The 13,508-nt window shown below is 42.4% G+C and overlaps 1 protein-coding gene across 5 annotated transcripts in view; it reads right to left on the reverse strand.

Annotated features, from left to right (window-relative positions):
• The window catches only part of FARP2 (FERM, ARH/RhoGEF and pleckstrin domain protein 2), a 111,053-nt gene that overhangs the window by 92,407 nt on the left and 5,138 nt on the right, over window positions 1-13,508 (reverse strand). For 4 of the 5 annotated variants that reach the window (XM_087424559.1, XM_087424558.1, XM_087424555.1 and 1 more), the window contains exon 2: window positions 3,300-3,531. In XM_087424559.1, the coding sequence (XP_087280685.1) occupies window positions 3,300-3,503 (204 nt within the window). In that variant the 5' untranslated portion in view covers window positions 3,504-3,531. Of the gene's footprint in view, window positions 1-2,017; window positions 2,256-3,299; window positions 3,532-13,508 lie in introns of those variants that run through there. The other variant, XM_087424560.1, reaches the window with a different exon arrangement.

Below are 13,508 nucleotides of genomic sequence, written 5' to 3' on the forward strand. Positions count from 1 at the left end.
CAACTGAGACCCACTCAGCCAGGGATCTCACTGCTCTGGACACTTACTGCCCTGCACCCCGAGTCTAAAGCATTCTACAGATCCAACAGCAACAATCGGTGTCTCTAGTTCAAATATAAAGGGCGGGGAGGGGGAGGGGGTAGACAGAGAAGATCAGTGGATAAGTGATGGTGGAACAGTGATGGGAGGCCCAGGTAGGCAACCAGCCTTGATCTTTGGATCTTTTGAATCTTTGGAGCTGTGGCCTATGGGAGATACTGGGGAGAAAGGAGAAGGAGAAACCTGCCTTCTTGGACCAAATGCTTCCAGAGGGCTATGGGGGAAGCACTTCCTGGAGAAGGCTGCTCCGTTTGCTTGGGGCAGGCCCCACGAAGCATGTCATCTGGCACATCAGACCAGCCCATTGACACCAGATACTAGAGCTTCGCAGAGACAGTCTTCTTTCCAGAGACTGCATTCCTGATCCACACTGGCAACAGCTGTTGTGGTAGACTGCAAACAATGGCCACAAATTCCTTGGCACTCCCCCATCAAGGTGGCTCTACTTCTCTACTCCTTGAGTCTGGGTTGGCCTGGTAGCTTGTTTTGATCAGTAAAACCTGGAGGAATGTATGAATTCCAAGCCTAGACCTCAAGAGACTACACAGCTTCCACTTCTGAGAACGTTTCCATCAACATGCAAACAAGACCAAGCTAGCTCACTGGAGGGTGAGATTCTGCATGGAGAGAGGTTCTAGTTGTGGCCCCAGACATGTGAGTAAGGCCATCCTAGACCACCCAGCCCCTCTAAGCCAGCCTAGACCAGAAGAACCTCTAAGCCAACACTCAGACATGCAGGAAATATTATTATATATTTGTTGTTTTAAGCTACTAAATTTTGGGGTGGTTTGTTACTTAGCAAAGCTAACTGACACAGTTGTGGAGGACAGAGTACTTGGAAGCAGAATACAACTAACTTACAAAAAAAAGATTGAATTTTAACTCCTTCTAAAAGGTATGCTTCACTGGGTAACACAACTTAAAAAGTACCCTACTCAACTCAGGACATGCAACAGCAATTTTATTCTTTAATTTCTGGTAACTCTGCCAGGTATATCAAAATACCAAACATGATGTTATATTTGATTAATAGAAACAATAATCTCAACTTATTAAAACTTTGACAAGCTCTAAATATTTTGAAACCTTTACAAAATGCTATCTTTGATTTCCTTAAGTATAAAATGACCCGGATACTTAGTAAAAGTGAATTTCTCAGAGAAGGATTACATCTTATTTATGACTCAACAATAAATGTGTGATTTTTCTTTCTTGGTCCTAGTTTTAGTTGATAAAGTCCATTATGCAGGACAAAAAAAAAAAAAAAGATGCTCTAAAAGTAAATTCTAAATAGTGCAATTCTTTTCTTCCTTCCTTCCTTCTTTCCTTGCTTTCTAGTCTTTCTTTTAAAAATTTTGAAACTGTTTTAGGCCTAGACTGTAGCAAATGTGTTTATCATAGGATGGCTACACGGAAATTCTTCCAAACATTTGGCTGGAAGATTTGGGAGCCCAACTAAATTCCCAGACTTTTAACCTATTTCCTACAGGTGATTCATCAAAGAGTACCATGGTGAGACGGGATATGTTGTCAAAGAGAAGAGAACCGATAGCTAAGCACCAGCTCTCCAGGGTTCAAAGGTTGCCTGTTTCAGACTACCTTTCCTGCAAAGCCTGCCTCTTGCAACAGAGGAGTGACTTGGGAAGTTGGACAGACAGGTCCTACCAGTTTCAATGACCAATGCCCTGATAAAATGATATTTGATTTCCTCCTCAAATAAGACCTTCAAAGAAGCATTCAGGGTCCCTTGAGTTCAGACACTAGGAATCTAGGCACTAGACACTTGCCATCAAACACTCAAGCAAGAGAGGCTGGTGTGCCCTGGGCTCCACGCAAGAGGACAGCTGGAGGGTGCTCCTATCAGCCCCCCTGCTAGCCCCTCCCTTGCATCCTCCCTCCCTCCCCTCACTGCGCTCACCTTCTCTTTCTCATACAATGCATTCTACAATTAGGCACCGCCAGAGCCTACAGGAGGTTTCCTTTAGGCCTCTTCACAGCCTGGCCCACAGTTCAATAACCTTTTTATTTTCTGTGCAGCATCTTGACATCTTCGCAGAAATCTCCAAGCACAAATAAACCTCCTGTTCAAGTTTACGTTCATTCTCTTGTCCTTACTTTTGTGACATGAAGAGCAGGAAAAACTTCTAAAGATATTACTTTAAACCAATATGAAAATATTAGAAAAAACAGAATATATTTATGCATTACATATGAAAGTAAATAATTTTTAAGAAGAACATTCAGATGCTGGCCTGGTGGCATAGTGGTTAAGTTTGTGCGCTCCGCTTTGGCAGCCCAGGGTTCATGGGTTCAGATCCTGGGCACAGACATACACACCACCCCTCAAGCCATGCTGTGGTGGCATCCCACATACAAAGTAGGGGAAGATTGGCAAAGATGTTAGCTCAGGGCTAATCTTCCTCCCCAAAATAAAAAAAAAAAGAAAAAAGAAAAAAGAACATTCATTCTAATGCCATTTAGAAAATCAGAAAAAATGTTTTCTAATGTATTACATAGGTCTAAAGAATGTTACTTAAATACATATATATACTTAGAGATATATACTTAAAAATATATACATACATATATAAGCTTAAATATATATATATATATTTGCTATATTCAATTCTTTTTGCTAACATTTGCAATCTATTATTAGGGAATTTTGAAAATAAAAATTTTATTATTGCTGACCTAGAAAAACAAGTTCTACATTACTAACACTGTGCAGCACCTCCTCATGCTAGCTCTTTGCATGGTGAGTGGTCAGTCTTCACCCCAGCCACCCTGATAAGAGGGGGACTATGATCAACCCCACATTTCAGATGAGGAAGCTGACATGTGGTTAGGCTAAGTGACACCCCCTCACCCAGGTAGCCAGTGGCTAACCTGGGGAGATCTGGGTGGAGGCAGTATGGTTCCAGTTTGTGCTCCACAGCACTCAGCCAGCCTCTCAAAAGTGAAGAATGGCAAGACCAATTATATCAGGATTTTAAAGGAAACTCAGGAGAACACCACTGTCCAAACTAGAAGGAGAAACCCAGACTCACCGCTTCCAAGAATTTTATTGTGTGTTACCAAAGCTGCTCTTGGCCAAAATGATAAATAGGCAAAGTCCAACCAGTAAAATGGAATTTGGTACATAACACTTGACTTTTAGAAAATACAAGGCAACATGCCTCAAAAATCACACTTCTTACCTCAATGTCAAATATTTCCACGGTATTGTCCAGCAGCTTCACTCTGACATGAAGGTGCTTCTCCTGCATTCTGGCCGATGTCCAAGCCGTTGCTGCCGAGAGAGACTGCCCAGGCTCGAGGGTGCTAACTCCTGCAGGGGTCTGGGTGCCCAAGCGTATCCCTGGAGTCTGCAGGACTCTGTATGTTCCTTCTATCTCCCCCATTCTTCACCCGCTAGGAGTGACGAACACGCTAAAACAAAAAAACCCCAAAGAATTATCACCAGTTATTTTGATTTTAAAACAATGTAAAAAAATATATATCAGGTATACAGGAATTCTCTGCACTATTTTTGCAACTTCTAGGAGCCTTAAATTACATCAAAATAGTTAAAAAATATTATCTTCTACTCATAAGGTGGATGGGTGGTGCATAAAATCATAACAAGCATCACCCCCAATAACAATATTTCCTGGGTGCTTCTGTGAGCCAGCCAGTGTATTAACTCATTTAACCCATAAAACCTTATAAAGGAGCCACATCATCACGACTCACTTGGTCGAGGGCAAAAGAGGCCAGCACTGCCCGCATCTCTCTCAGGCTGCCTAGAGTCCCCCCGCACACCCTCCCTCCACCAGCCTAAATATTCACTGTGCTGACCGTACATTGCAAGTGCTGGACGGCGCGTTTCAGCAAAGGTAAACGGGTACCACACAGCATAGCACCAACGTGTCAGGTAGCATGTAGCAGGTCTCTCCTCTCTACTGAGCGGGTGGGGAAAATGCCAACAACAGGAAGTGAAGAGAGCTAGGCTTGTCTTTGCCAGCTTTGCACTCCTTCCTCTTTCTAAGCTGTATCTCACCAGGCTTCAGTGGGTGCCACCAGTGGTTCGCGAAGTAATTTCAGACATGGTACTGATGACAGCCTGGGTAACTGTCATGAGGACCACGTACCTGGTATCAGGAGGCACCTCGTGGGCCAGGCCCTTCCCAGCACCGACCTTACCCAGTGCTCCAATAACCTTGTTATCATCACCATCCGCTGCCACTTAACAGATGACAGCGAGGGGCCCAGTGAGGCACCTGTGCCCTTTTCAGTCTTCCTTGTCTGCCAAGGGAAAGGTCTCTGGCTTTCAGCTATCAAACTGAATAGGGCTAATCACTTCGTTGTTTTTAAGAATGAAAGAACAGGCTAAGTATCAGTTAGAATCTAATAATACTAGGTTGCTTTAATTGCATTTATTAATATAGCTACCTTCTATTTACGGCAAATTTCCTTTTAAAATATATATATTTATGTTTGAAAATCAATTTAAATTAAAATACTTAGTAAAACAAAGTACGGCAAAAATAAATGCCAGATGTTTAATCCAGAAAGAAAGCAGCTGCTGCAAAAATTATTTTATTTCACTTAATCCTCTTCAAAAAGTCACCTACTAATTTGCAGTACAGTTTTTGAGACTCAGTCTCACTGAGTCCCTAGGCTGCTCCCCTGCTAACTTAACTGTTCCGAGGAACCTGGCCCTCCCCTCATTTTCACGCTCATTTTGTTGTCAAGCGAACCAGCTCTTGAACCTTCTGTTGAATTAAGTTCTAAAAGCTTCTCTGTGACCCACTGCCAAGCAACTCCTATTGTACACTTACCCCACCCAGCAGAGACAACCTTCCTACCCACCCGGGCGAGAATTCTCATGTGGAAAATGAGAAAGCTAAAATCTCTGGGAAAAGTGAGTTAAATAATGAGACTGAGGGCCGGCCCCGTGGCTTAGTGGTTAAGTGCACACGCTCCGCTGCTGGTGGCCTGGGTTTGGATCCCGGGTGCGCACCGACGCACCGCTTCTCCGGCCATGCTGAGGCCGCGTCCCACATACAGCAACTAGAAGGATGTGCAGCTATGACATACAATTATCTACTGGGGCTTTGGGGAAAAAATAAATAAATAAAATTATTTTAAAAAATAATAATAATAATGAGACCGAGTGTCATTTTGCGAAATCTGTCTCCTGTCCCACTCCCTTCATGGACGGGCACATTTATTACCTGAGCCACACCTATCTTCTTCAGAATTCCTCTCCAAATTGTATGCCCCTTGCGGGCAGGAACTAAATTCTTACTGCAAATGCTGGCTAAGTATTTACTTAATTAACGTCCGTGGCATCAAAGACCTCGAACTGCCTCCTCATGCTATGCGCCGTACAGACGATAGTAACAAAAGACAAAGACTATGGTCACAAACAGAACAACACTCTAGAAAAGCACTGTTTTCATGCCGCTAATATTAAACATGAGATATATGAGGTTCTGAGAACCATAAATATGAGCTTTTTCATTTCAATTTCACAAGCTTGAGTAGTTAATGCAAAAGTGAGAAGATGTAAACGAAGAAGACCTCCCCCTTAAGGAGTCTCTAGTGTGAAAACAGGTGAAAGAAAGTTCTTGGTCAGTCATGACATTTACTTAACACTGAACCACCAAGAGTAGTTCTTCTAAAACAAGTTATAGGACGTTTTATTTTGGGCATCAAAGCGATGCTTCCCCTTTTAAGTAAAGCTATAATTCTGAAAACATATATACAACCAAAAAACATTTTTAGAAGTCACTTCTCTTATTTATTTCACTGTGTAATTCTCATTTTTATTTTTTCCTAATTTTAGATGGAAAAAACTTCCTCAGGTTCTTTCTCTTCTACTCATTATAAGAAAGTCATGTCTAAACACATACTTCTAAAAAAAATAGGCAAGACTAACCTTTAGCGTCTAGAGGGGCACTTTCAGGTGAGAAAACCATAAGAACATGCAAGGAGGTGATTACTAGAAAAGTCAGGGTAGTGGTCCTTCTTGGTGGGAGGGGGGGGTCTGTCCCTGGGATGAGGTACAGGGAAGGGGTCTCTGGTGTGGCCGGCACAGTTCTATTGCTTGACCGGGACAGTGTTCACCTTATAATTCATTAAGCCGTACATTTGATTCGTGTGGTTTTTCTATATACCTCTGTTTTGTAATAAAAATATATTTAAAACAGCACATTTTAAATTTAACATTGTTCCATCTCTCATAAGTACAAAAGACATATTAGACAAATGAAAAACACTTTTCCTACCTCAAGGAATACTAAAACATGGCTCATGAGAGGAAACTTTTGCAGCTTTGTACACCTTCTGAGCAGCAAACTTACACCCTAGTTATTTTCATCTAGTTCAAAGTAAAACATCAATATGGCTTAAGCTGAGACTCAGGGCCACAAGATGCTCTCATTCTGGAGGTTCATCTGAGGAAGACAAATTCACTTAAGAGGAAATGATCCCATGAGGTATACTGCAGCTGATATTCCAAAGAAAAGTCTGTTGGCTATTACACAACAGTAATGTGACATATACCACCCATTTAATAATTACTCTGCTTTAAGTTCAAGAAAGCTTAGCAAGTAATGGGCCGGCCCTGTGGCTTAGCGGTTAAGTGCGCGCGCTCCGCTGCTGGCGGCCCGGGTTCGGATCCCGGGCGTGCACCGACGTACCGCCTGTCTGGCCATGCTGATCCGCGTCCCACATACAGCAACTAGAAGGATGTGCAGCTATGACATACAACTGTCTACTGGGGCTTTGGGGGAAAAAATAAATAAATAAATAAAATTATAAAAAAAAAAAAAAGAAACAACAGAAAATTGATATGTAACCCCAATGCTGTGAATATTAGTTAACCTTAGTCTCAAAGTCTATCCATCTATTTTAGAACAAGCAGCATAATTGGACACTTCCTGTAGAAACGTGCTACCATCTGATTAGTTCCTCCAGCATGACAAGGGGAAAAAAAAATGAAAGGAAAAATGTATGCACAGAATCTGTTTTACATAAATGACGACCTAACAGAAATTACTTTGTTTTGCTTTGTGTGCTTATAAATAAATACTAAAAAGGCAAGAAAATGGAAGCCAGACTAGGAAGAGCAAGATCACTAACAGCCCTTGACACACCAAGTGTTGTGTAGTCCTGGGAGCCCAAGGTCAGATGTTAGCCCCTGCTCACTTCTCTGCTGCTGCTTGAGAACCTTTCCAGAAATCCAGAGGGTAGTAGTGGTGTAAAGAATCAGGGACCTACGGGGACTCCAGTTTATTTTCCCATCTTCTTTCCACGTGAATGAAAAGCTTTGAGTCTTCATTCCTGAAAATATTTCTGGTGGCTGGATACAATTTCCACTACCGACATTTAGTGCTACTTACTTTAAACTCGGCTCCTATGTGTATATTCTCATTTAAGAAAAATTTAAAAAACCACCTCGTGACATATCATTTCCATCTTGAAGTTGGAAAAATTTGGCTCAAAAGTCTGCCAAGGCTTTGGGTGATGATGTGTCAATGTAGGTTTGTAACAAATGTACCACTCCGGGGGTACGTTGATAATGGGGGAGGCTGTGCGTGTGGGAGCAGGGGGCAAATGGGAAATCTCTGTATCTTCCACTCAATTTTGCTGTGAACTTAAAACTGCTCCAAAAAGATAAAGTCTATTAAAAAAAAAAAAAGGTCTCATGGAAAGAACACATAACTCAGAAGTGACAGAGCCAGGACTCCAGCCCAGCCCATACTTGGCCACCAAGCCTCCTCCCACTCTGCTGGAAAATCAGCACATGGCTCCCCAGACAAAAGCACAGTCTACTGTCCGCAGTAAAGGGAGTTGGCTAAAATTTGTCATGCAAAAAAGAAATCCACCTTCCTTGAAATATTTTTGGTTGCCTCTTTCAGGAAGATCAAAGAACATCCTTATACACTGACTAAGAAAGCAGCATATGGCACTTATCATTTTCACCACACTTGTCTAATATGCCTAAAATCCACAGCAGCGTTAGGAATGAACTTGCATTGCCGATGATATTCACACGGAATTCTCACCTGCTTCCTTGACCCTGGGCTGCATTACCTCCTTACTACAGTGTAGTAAGAGATGGATCCTTTTTTATTCCCCTTCTAAAAAGCATGACTGATATTTTTTAGAATAAGCAGCTAAGTAATTCAATCAACGTAAGGAACTGGAGAAAAAAATGTCAAAACTTGTACAGCAAGGCAAGAACACAAAGAGCTGATGAGAAACAGCTGGTCAGATGGAGGGCAGGCGGGGGCATCCACACCCGTGTGAACATGCACTGCCTGCACAAACACACCTCCTCCCCAGAATACAGCTCCGCTGTCCCCTGGTGCTCCAGGATGCTACATCACCCCGTGCAATGCTGTCCTTCAAACACCAGGAAGGGCAGAGAGCAACCTCAAAAACCTCTGGGGTTGCAAGGGCAGCTCACGAAAACAAAAAGGTGTCTACCAAGCTGTGATAAAAAGGGCCAAGTAAAAAAGCAGGCACTCATGGGAAACGAGGAAGGATACACCAGCAGCTGGGGGGTGGGGGGTGGGATGGAAATCTGGAGGCAGCACATTTGGGATCTAATTCCAACTTTGCCATGAATAAGCTGGTCAGTTCACCACTCGCAGCCCCAGTTTTTATTCTGGAAAATGACAGTGGGAGGGAAGGGCTAATCAGGTCCTTTTCAACTCTAAGAATTCGTGATTCTGTGATAAGACAGCTCAATGTGAAAACAAAATGAAAAGAGACATGTTCTTGATTCCAACTAATTTATAGTATTTAGTAGCCAAAAATTAAATAAACCTCATAAAATCATGTTATCCTAGCCTTCCTACCTCACCATTTGAAACAGTGGCTAAATGTCTGTAAGAAAAGGAAGATCGCCTTCAGACAAATTCAACACCACAATATAAACAGATTATTGGTCCCAAGAGATGACTTTGGACATAACCAATATGCAAACCTTACAATTGTACTTTTACTCCCTAGGTTTTTTAAAGAATTGTTTGAGGGGCCGGCCCAGTGCCATAGTGGTTAAGTGCATGTCCTCTGCTGCCACGGCCTGGGGTTCGTGGGTTCGAATCCCAGGCGTGGACCTACACACCTCTCCATGCTGTGGCAGCATCCCATATACAAAATGGAGGAAGACTGGCACAGACGTTAGCTCAGAGCTAATCTTCCTCAGCAAAAAGAGGAAGATTGGCAACAGATGTTAGCTCAGGGCCAATCTTCCTCACCAAAAAAAGAAAAAGAACCAGAACTGCCTAAAACACTAAACAGATGTCAATATTTTAGACCTTCTATCATCAGGTATTCTGACTTTATGTTAAACAAAATTCTGAAAAATAAAGTTTTAAAAGCTGAAATGAATCTGGATAATTGACTGATTCTCAACACTTCTTGTTTTTGGTATGAAGCCGCCCAATTGAACACTAAAATCTTCACAGACAAAAGCAGGAAGATCTTGACATGCTCCTTTGGTGTGAAGGTGAATAGAAGCAGGGTGCAAAAGCAGGTGCATGGCACATTTACTTTTATTAAGAGAGGAGGAATATAAACATATTTGTTTGCTTATATTTAAACAACAGCAATAGAAGGATAAACCAAAAACTAATGAAAACAGTTACCTATGAGGGGGCACTGAAAAGACAGCGCTGGAAACTGTACTTCTTCTAACAGACTGTGTTTAGTCGTGTTGATGTGGGAACGTTGTAAATGTTTTTACATGATTAGAAAGCAAAACTAAATCAGCATTAAAAGCAAGCCCTAAAAACTCAAGCACAATGAAACAAATGATCCTAACTGTCCATTAGTACACAGGCTAAACTACAAAGAGAGGTACTTCAAAACTCAGTAACTTCTTTATACATCACTAGTGAAGTATATCCTAAAGATTAAAAAGACTACAAGTAAAACCAGAACGTGGCCTATGCAGGAAAAATGACCTCATTTCTTCAATAACTGACAAAAAAAAAAAAAGCAGGGGGGAACAGAAAAGATTAAAAGATGTTCTCTGCCAAATGCTGTGTGTGGATCTTGTCTGAATCCTGAATCAAATATTTATGGAACAATCAGGGAAATCTGAATACTGAATAATATTAAGAAGTACTGTTAATTTTCTAGGTGTTTAAATAGTATTGTGTGTATATGAAGGGGAAAAATGTCCCTATCTCTTAGAGATACATACTAAAGTATTTATGGATAAAATGCAATAATGTCTAGGATTTACTTTAAAATAATCCAGTGAGGTGGGGATCAGTGGAGGGGACTACAGACCAAAACAAAACCCAAACTATTGCCCATATGTTGATTACTGAAGCTGGGTTTGATATATTGTTTTCTTTACTTTTGTGTTTGGAATTTTCCATAAGTTAAAAAAACAACAGCTCTAGCAACAATTTTCGATGTACATAAAGATCCAAGGAGCTCTTGGAACAGTTCATAGCTGAGAGAGGGAGTGTGTGACACTCCCACTATGAAATGCTAGCCAGCCCCTTAGTTTCCACGGGAAATCAGCAGAGAATGCAGCAGCTTGTTGAGGCCACAGATCCACTTTGTGGAGAGGCAAGGCTAGCATCTAGTGTCCTGGCCACCAGTCCAATATACTATAATGCAAATTCTTCAAGGTTGAAAAAACAAAACAAAAAAATATGACTTAAAAAATTGTACATGCTTTATAAATTCACTGTTTCCTGTCACCTCCATCTTCTTTCAGTTATTGTACTTTTCAGCTCTAAAATTCCCACTTGTCTCTTCTTTATGTCTTCTATTTTTTTTGCCAAGACTTTATCTTTCCATTTATTTCAAGAGTACCCTTACTTCTCATAACATTTTACCAAAGCTGCTTTAAAGTGTGTTTTAGTTTTTTATTGCAGCCTTGACAACTTACCACAAGCTTAGCAGCTTAAAATAAGTTTTTTTTTTTTCCTGAGTAAGATTTGCCCTGAGCTAACATCTGTGCCAATCTTCCTCTATTTTTTTTTTTTAGTAGGTGGACTGCCAGCACAGCATGGCTGCTAACAGAGCAGTGTAGGTCTGTGCCCAGGAACCAAAGCTGGGCCACTGAAGCAGAGCGTGATGAACTTAACCACAAGGCCACCACTGGGGCTGGCCCTAAAATAACAGCCTTTTATTATCTCAGTTTCTGTGGGCCGGAAGTCTGGGCGCAGTATGGACCAGCTGAGCTCTCTGCCCAGGGTCTCATAAGGTCTAAGTCAAGGTGTCAGCTGGCTTGGGGTCTTATCTGGATGCTCTGGGGGAGAACACACTTCCAGGCTCATTCAGTTCTGTTTGGGTATAGAAGTGAGGCCCCCAGTCCTTGTAGGCAATCAGCTGTTAGTCATTCTCAGCTTCTAGAGGCCACATGCACTCCTTGGCCTGTGGCTTCCTGCATCTTCAGAGCCAGTGTGCTGAATCCTTATGCTTCCAATCTCTCTGCCTTCCCCTTCTGCTGTCAGCTGGAGAAAGAGCTCTACTTTTAAGGGTGCATGTAATTAGACAGGCCCACCTGGATAATGCAGGACAACAACACTATTTTAAGATTAGCTGATCAGTACCTTTAATTACATCTGCAAAATGCTTTTGTCATGTAACATATTCCCAGAAGTAACACCAGGGGGTGAAGGTCATGGGGGCCAAAATTCTGCCTATCCCAAAGTCTTTCTCAGATAATTTCAACATCTGCATCATCTTGGCTTTAGCCTGTCTTTTCTCTTGTGAGGTGGTATTGTCCTGGTTCTGCGCCTGCTGGGTCATTTTGGATTGTATCTTGGACATTTTTAATATTGTGTTGTTATGAGACTCTGGGTCTTGTTTAAATCCCATGGAGAATGTTGGTATTTTTGCTTTAGCAGGCACTGGCCTGGCTGGGTTCAGGCCGTAAGTCCCGACCAGCCTTCTATGGGCTATGGTCTCAGCGTTAGCTCCATCTTCAGAGGCTCTTTCCTCCCCAGGCACCATCACCCAGTGGCCATGTGGGTTCCAGGCGGTAGTCTACCCCTTAGTTGAGTTCCCAAAGTCTCTGGCAAGCCATTCAGGGTCAGACCCACGTACAGCTAAGCACTGAGCCCATAACTTCATAAGCAACTTCAGGGATCACTTTCCTGAGCTGCTACTTCTCTGCAATCTCCCTGGTGGATGTTCCAGCGGCCTACGGCTCTGCTTCTCAGTCCTTCAGCCAGAAATCTGGGGCTTTAGCTACCCTGCTCTTCTGTGCACTTCCTGTGACTGCACCCTTGCCTGGGACCAAGCTCAAGAGAAAGAAAAAAGCAACAGGGGTTCCCCCCCAATCCCTCAGAGTTTTAGGTGTCTGTAGGCTCTTGCTGCCATAGAACTGACTAGAGGACAGAGAGAGGAGAAAAAATGGTGACTTTCCCCTTCACTCTCTCCTGGAGCCCCAACTAGAAGGCTTCTCCCTGTTTGCAGCTGGTGCTCACCTCTGGGTTTTGGATACCCTGAGAGCAGGCTGGGGACTGCTGGAGGAAAAATAGGAAACTCACTGTTGCTGCAGTGGTACTTCAAATTCTGGCCTTTGTCCCCAATGTGCCTATTACCATTTTCTTGTCTGAGTCCTCATATAGCTGCTCCATGCAGCTGTCCAGGCTTTACAGACACAGTCAGTGGGAGAGACATGGTGGAATGTGCTTATTCCATCTTCCCCGAACAGAACTTGACACGCATTTTAAAACATGTTTTCAGTGGTTTTCTTTGGGAGAGGGAAGAGGGTTAATTTTTATTTCCTTATTTCCAATGTTCTGTATATTTCACATTGTCTACAGTGATGAGTATATACTACTTTTGAAATCTGATGGCTTTTCTGTAGACTACTGCATAAGTACTACCTGCTTTAGAAGTCTTAACTGGTAGGGGTCACCTACAGCATGCCACTGTTCACCTCCCAAGAGAAAGCAGGAATAAACCTGTCTCTTCTCTAGAAGTTGTGCTTGCTCTTCTTTCTAAAATAGTTCAGTTAAAATAAAATTAATATTTTTAAACACTCTCTAGACTCAATTTCTTGTTCAGATATTGAGACTTGTTCCCCCAACATTCATCTTAACTACCAAAGCAACTGGGATTTTAATCATGAAGGAGACAGAAGAGTTAACAAAGCCCAGTAATTTAAACAATTTGCAAAACTACCCAGTGTTGCTTCCTCTTTCCCAAACACACTCCCACTAGCTGCTGGAAGATGCAGTGAGCACCCTCATCCCATGTGCCTCTATTGTGTTATCTGGCATCAAGCAAAGGGACCAGAAACTGCCCCCATAAAAGCAGGGTGACTATAAAGCTATTCTGCCTCCAGTTTCTGGGTCCCTCACTTGCACCGGCCCCTTCTAAGGTCCTAGGAAAGGCCCTAAGCAAAGTGTGCCTATGGTCATAGACTTTAGCAA

This window comes from Ceratotherium simum, chromosome 37 (assembly GCF_057802395.1).
Source record: "Ceratotherium simum simum isolate JZ-2026a chromosome 37, ASM5780239v1, whole genome shotgun sequence".
Lineage (NCBI taxonomy): Eukaryota > Metazoa > Chordata > Mammalia > Perissodactyla > Rhinocerotidae > Ceratotherium > Ceratotherium simum.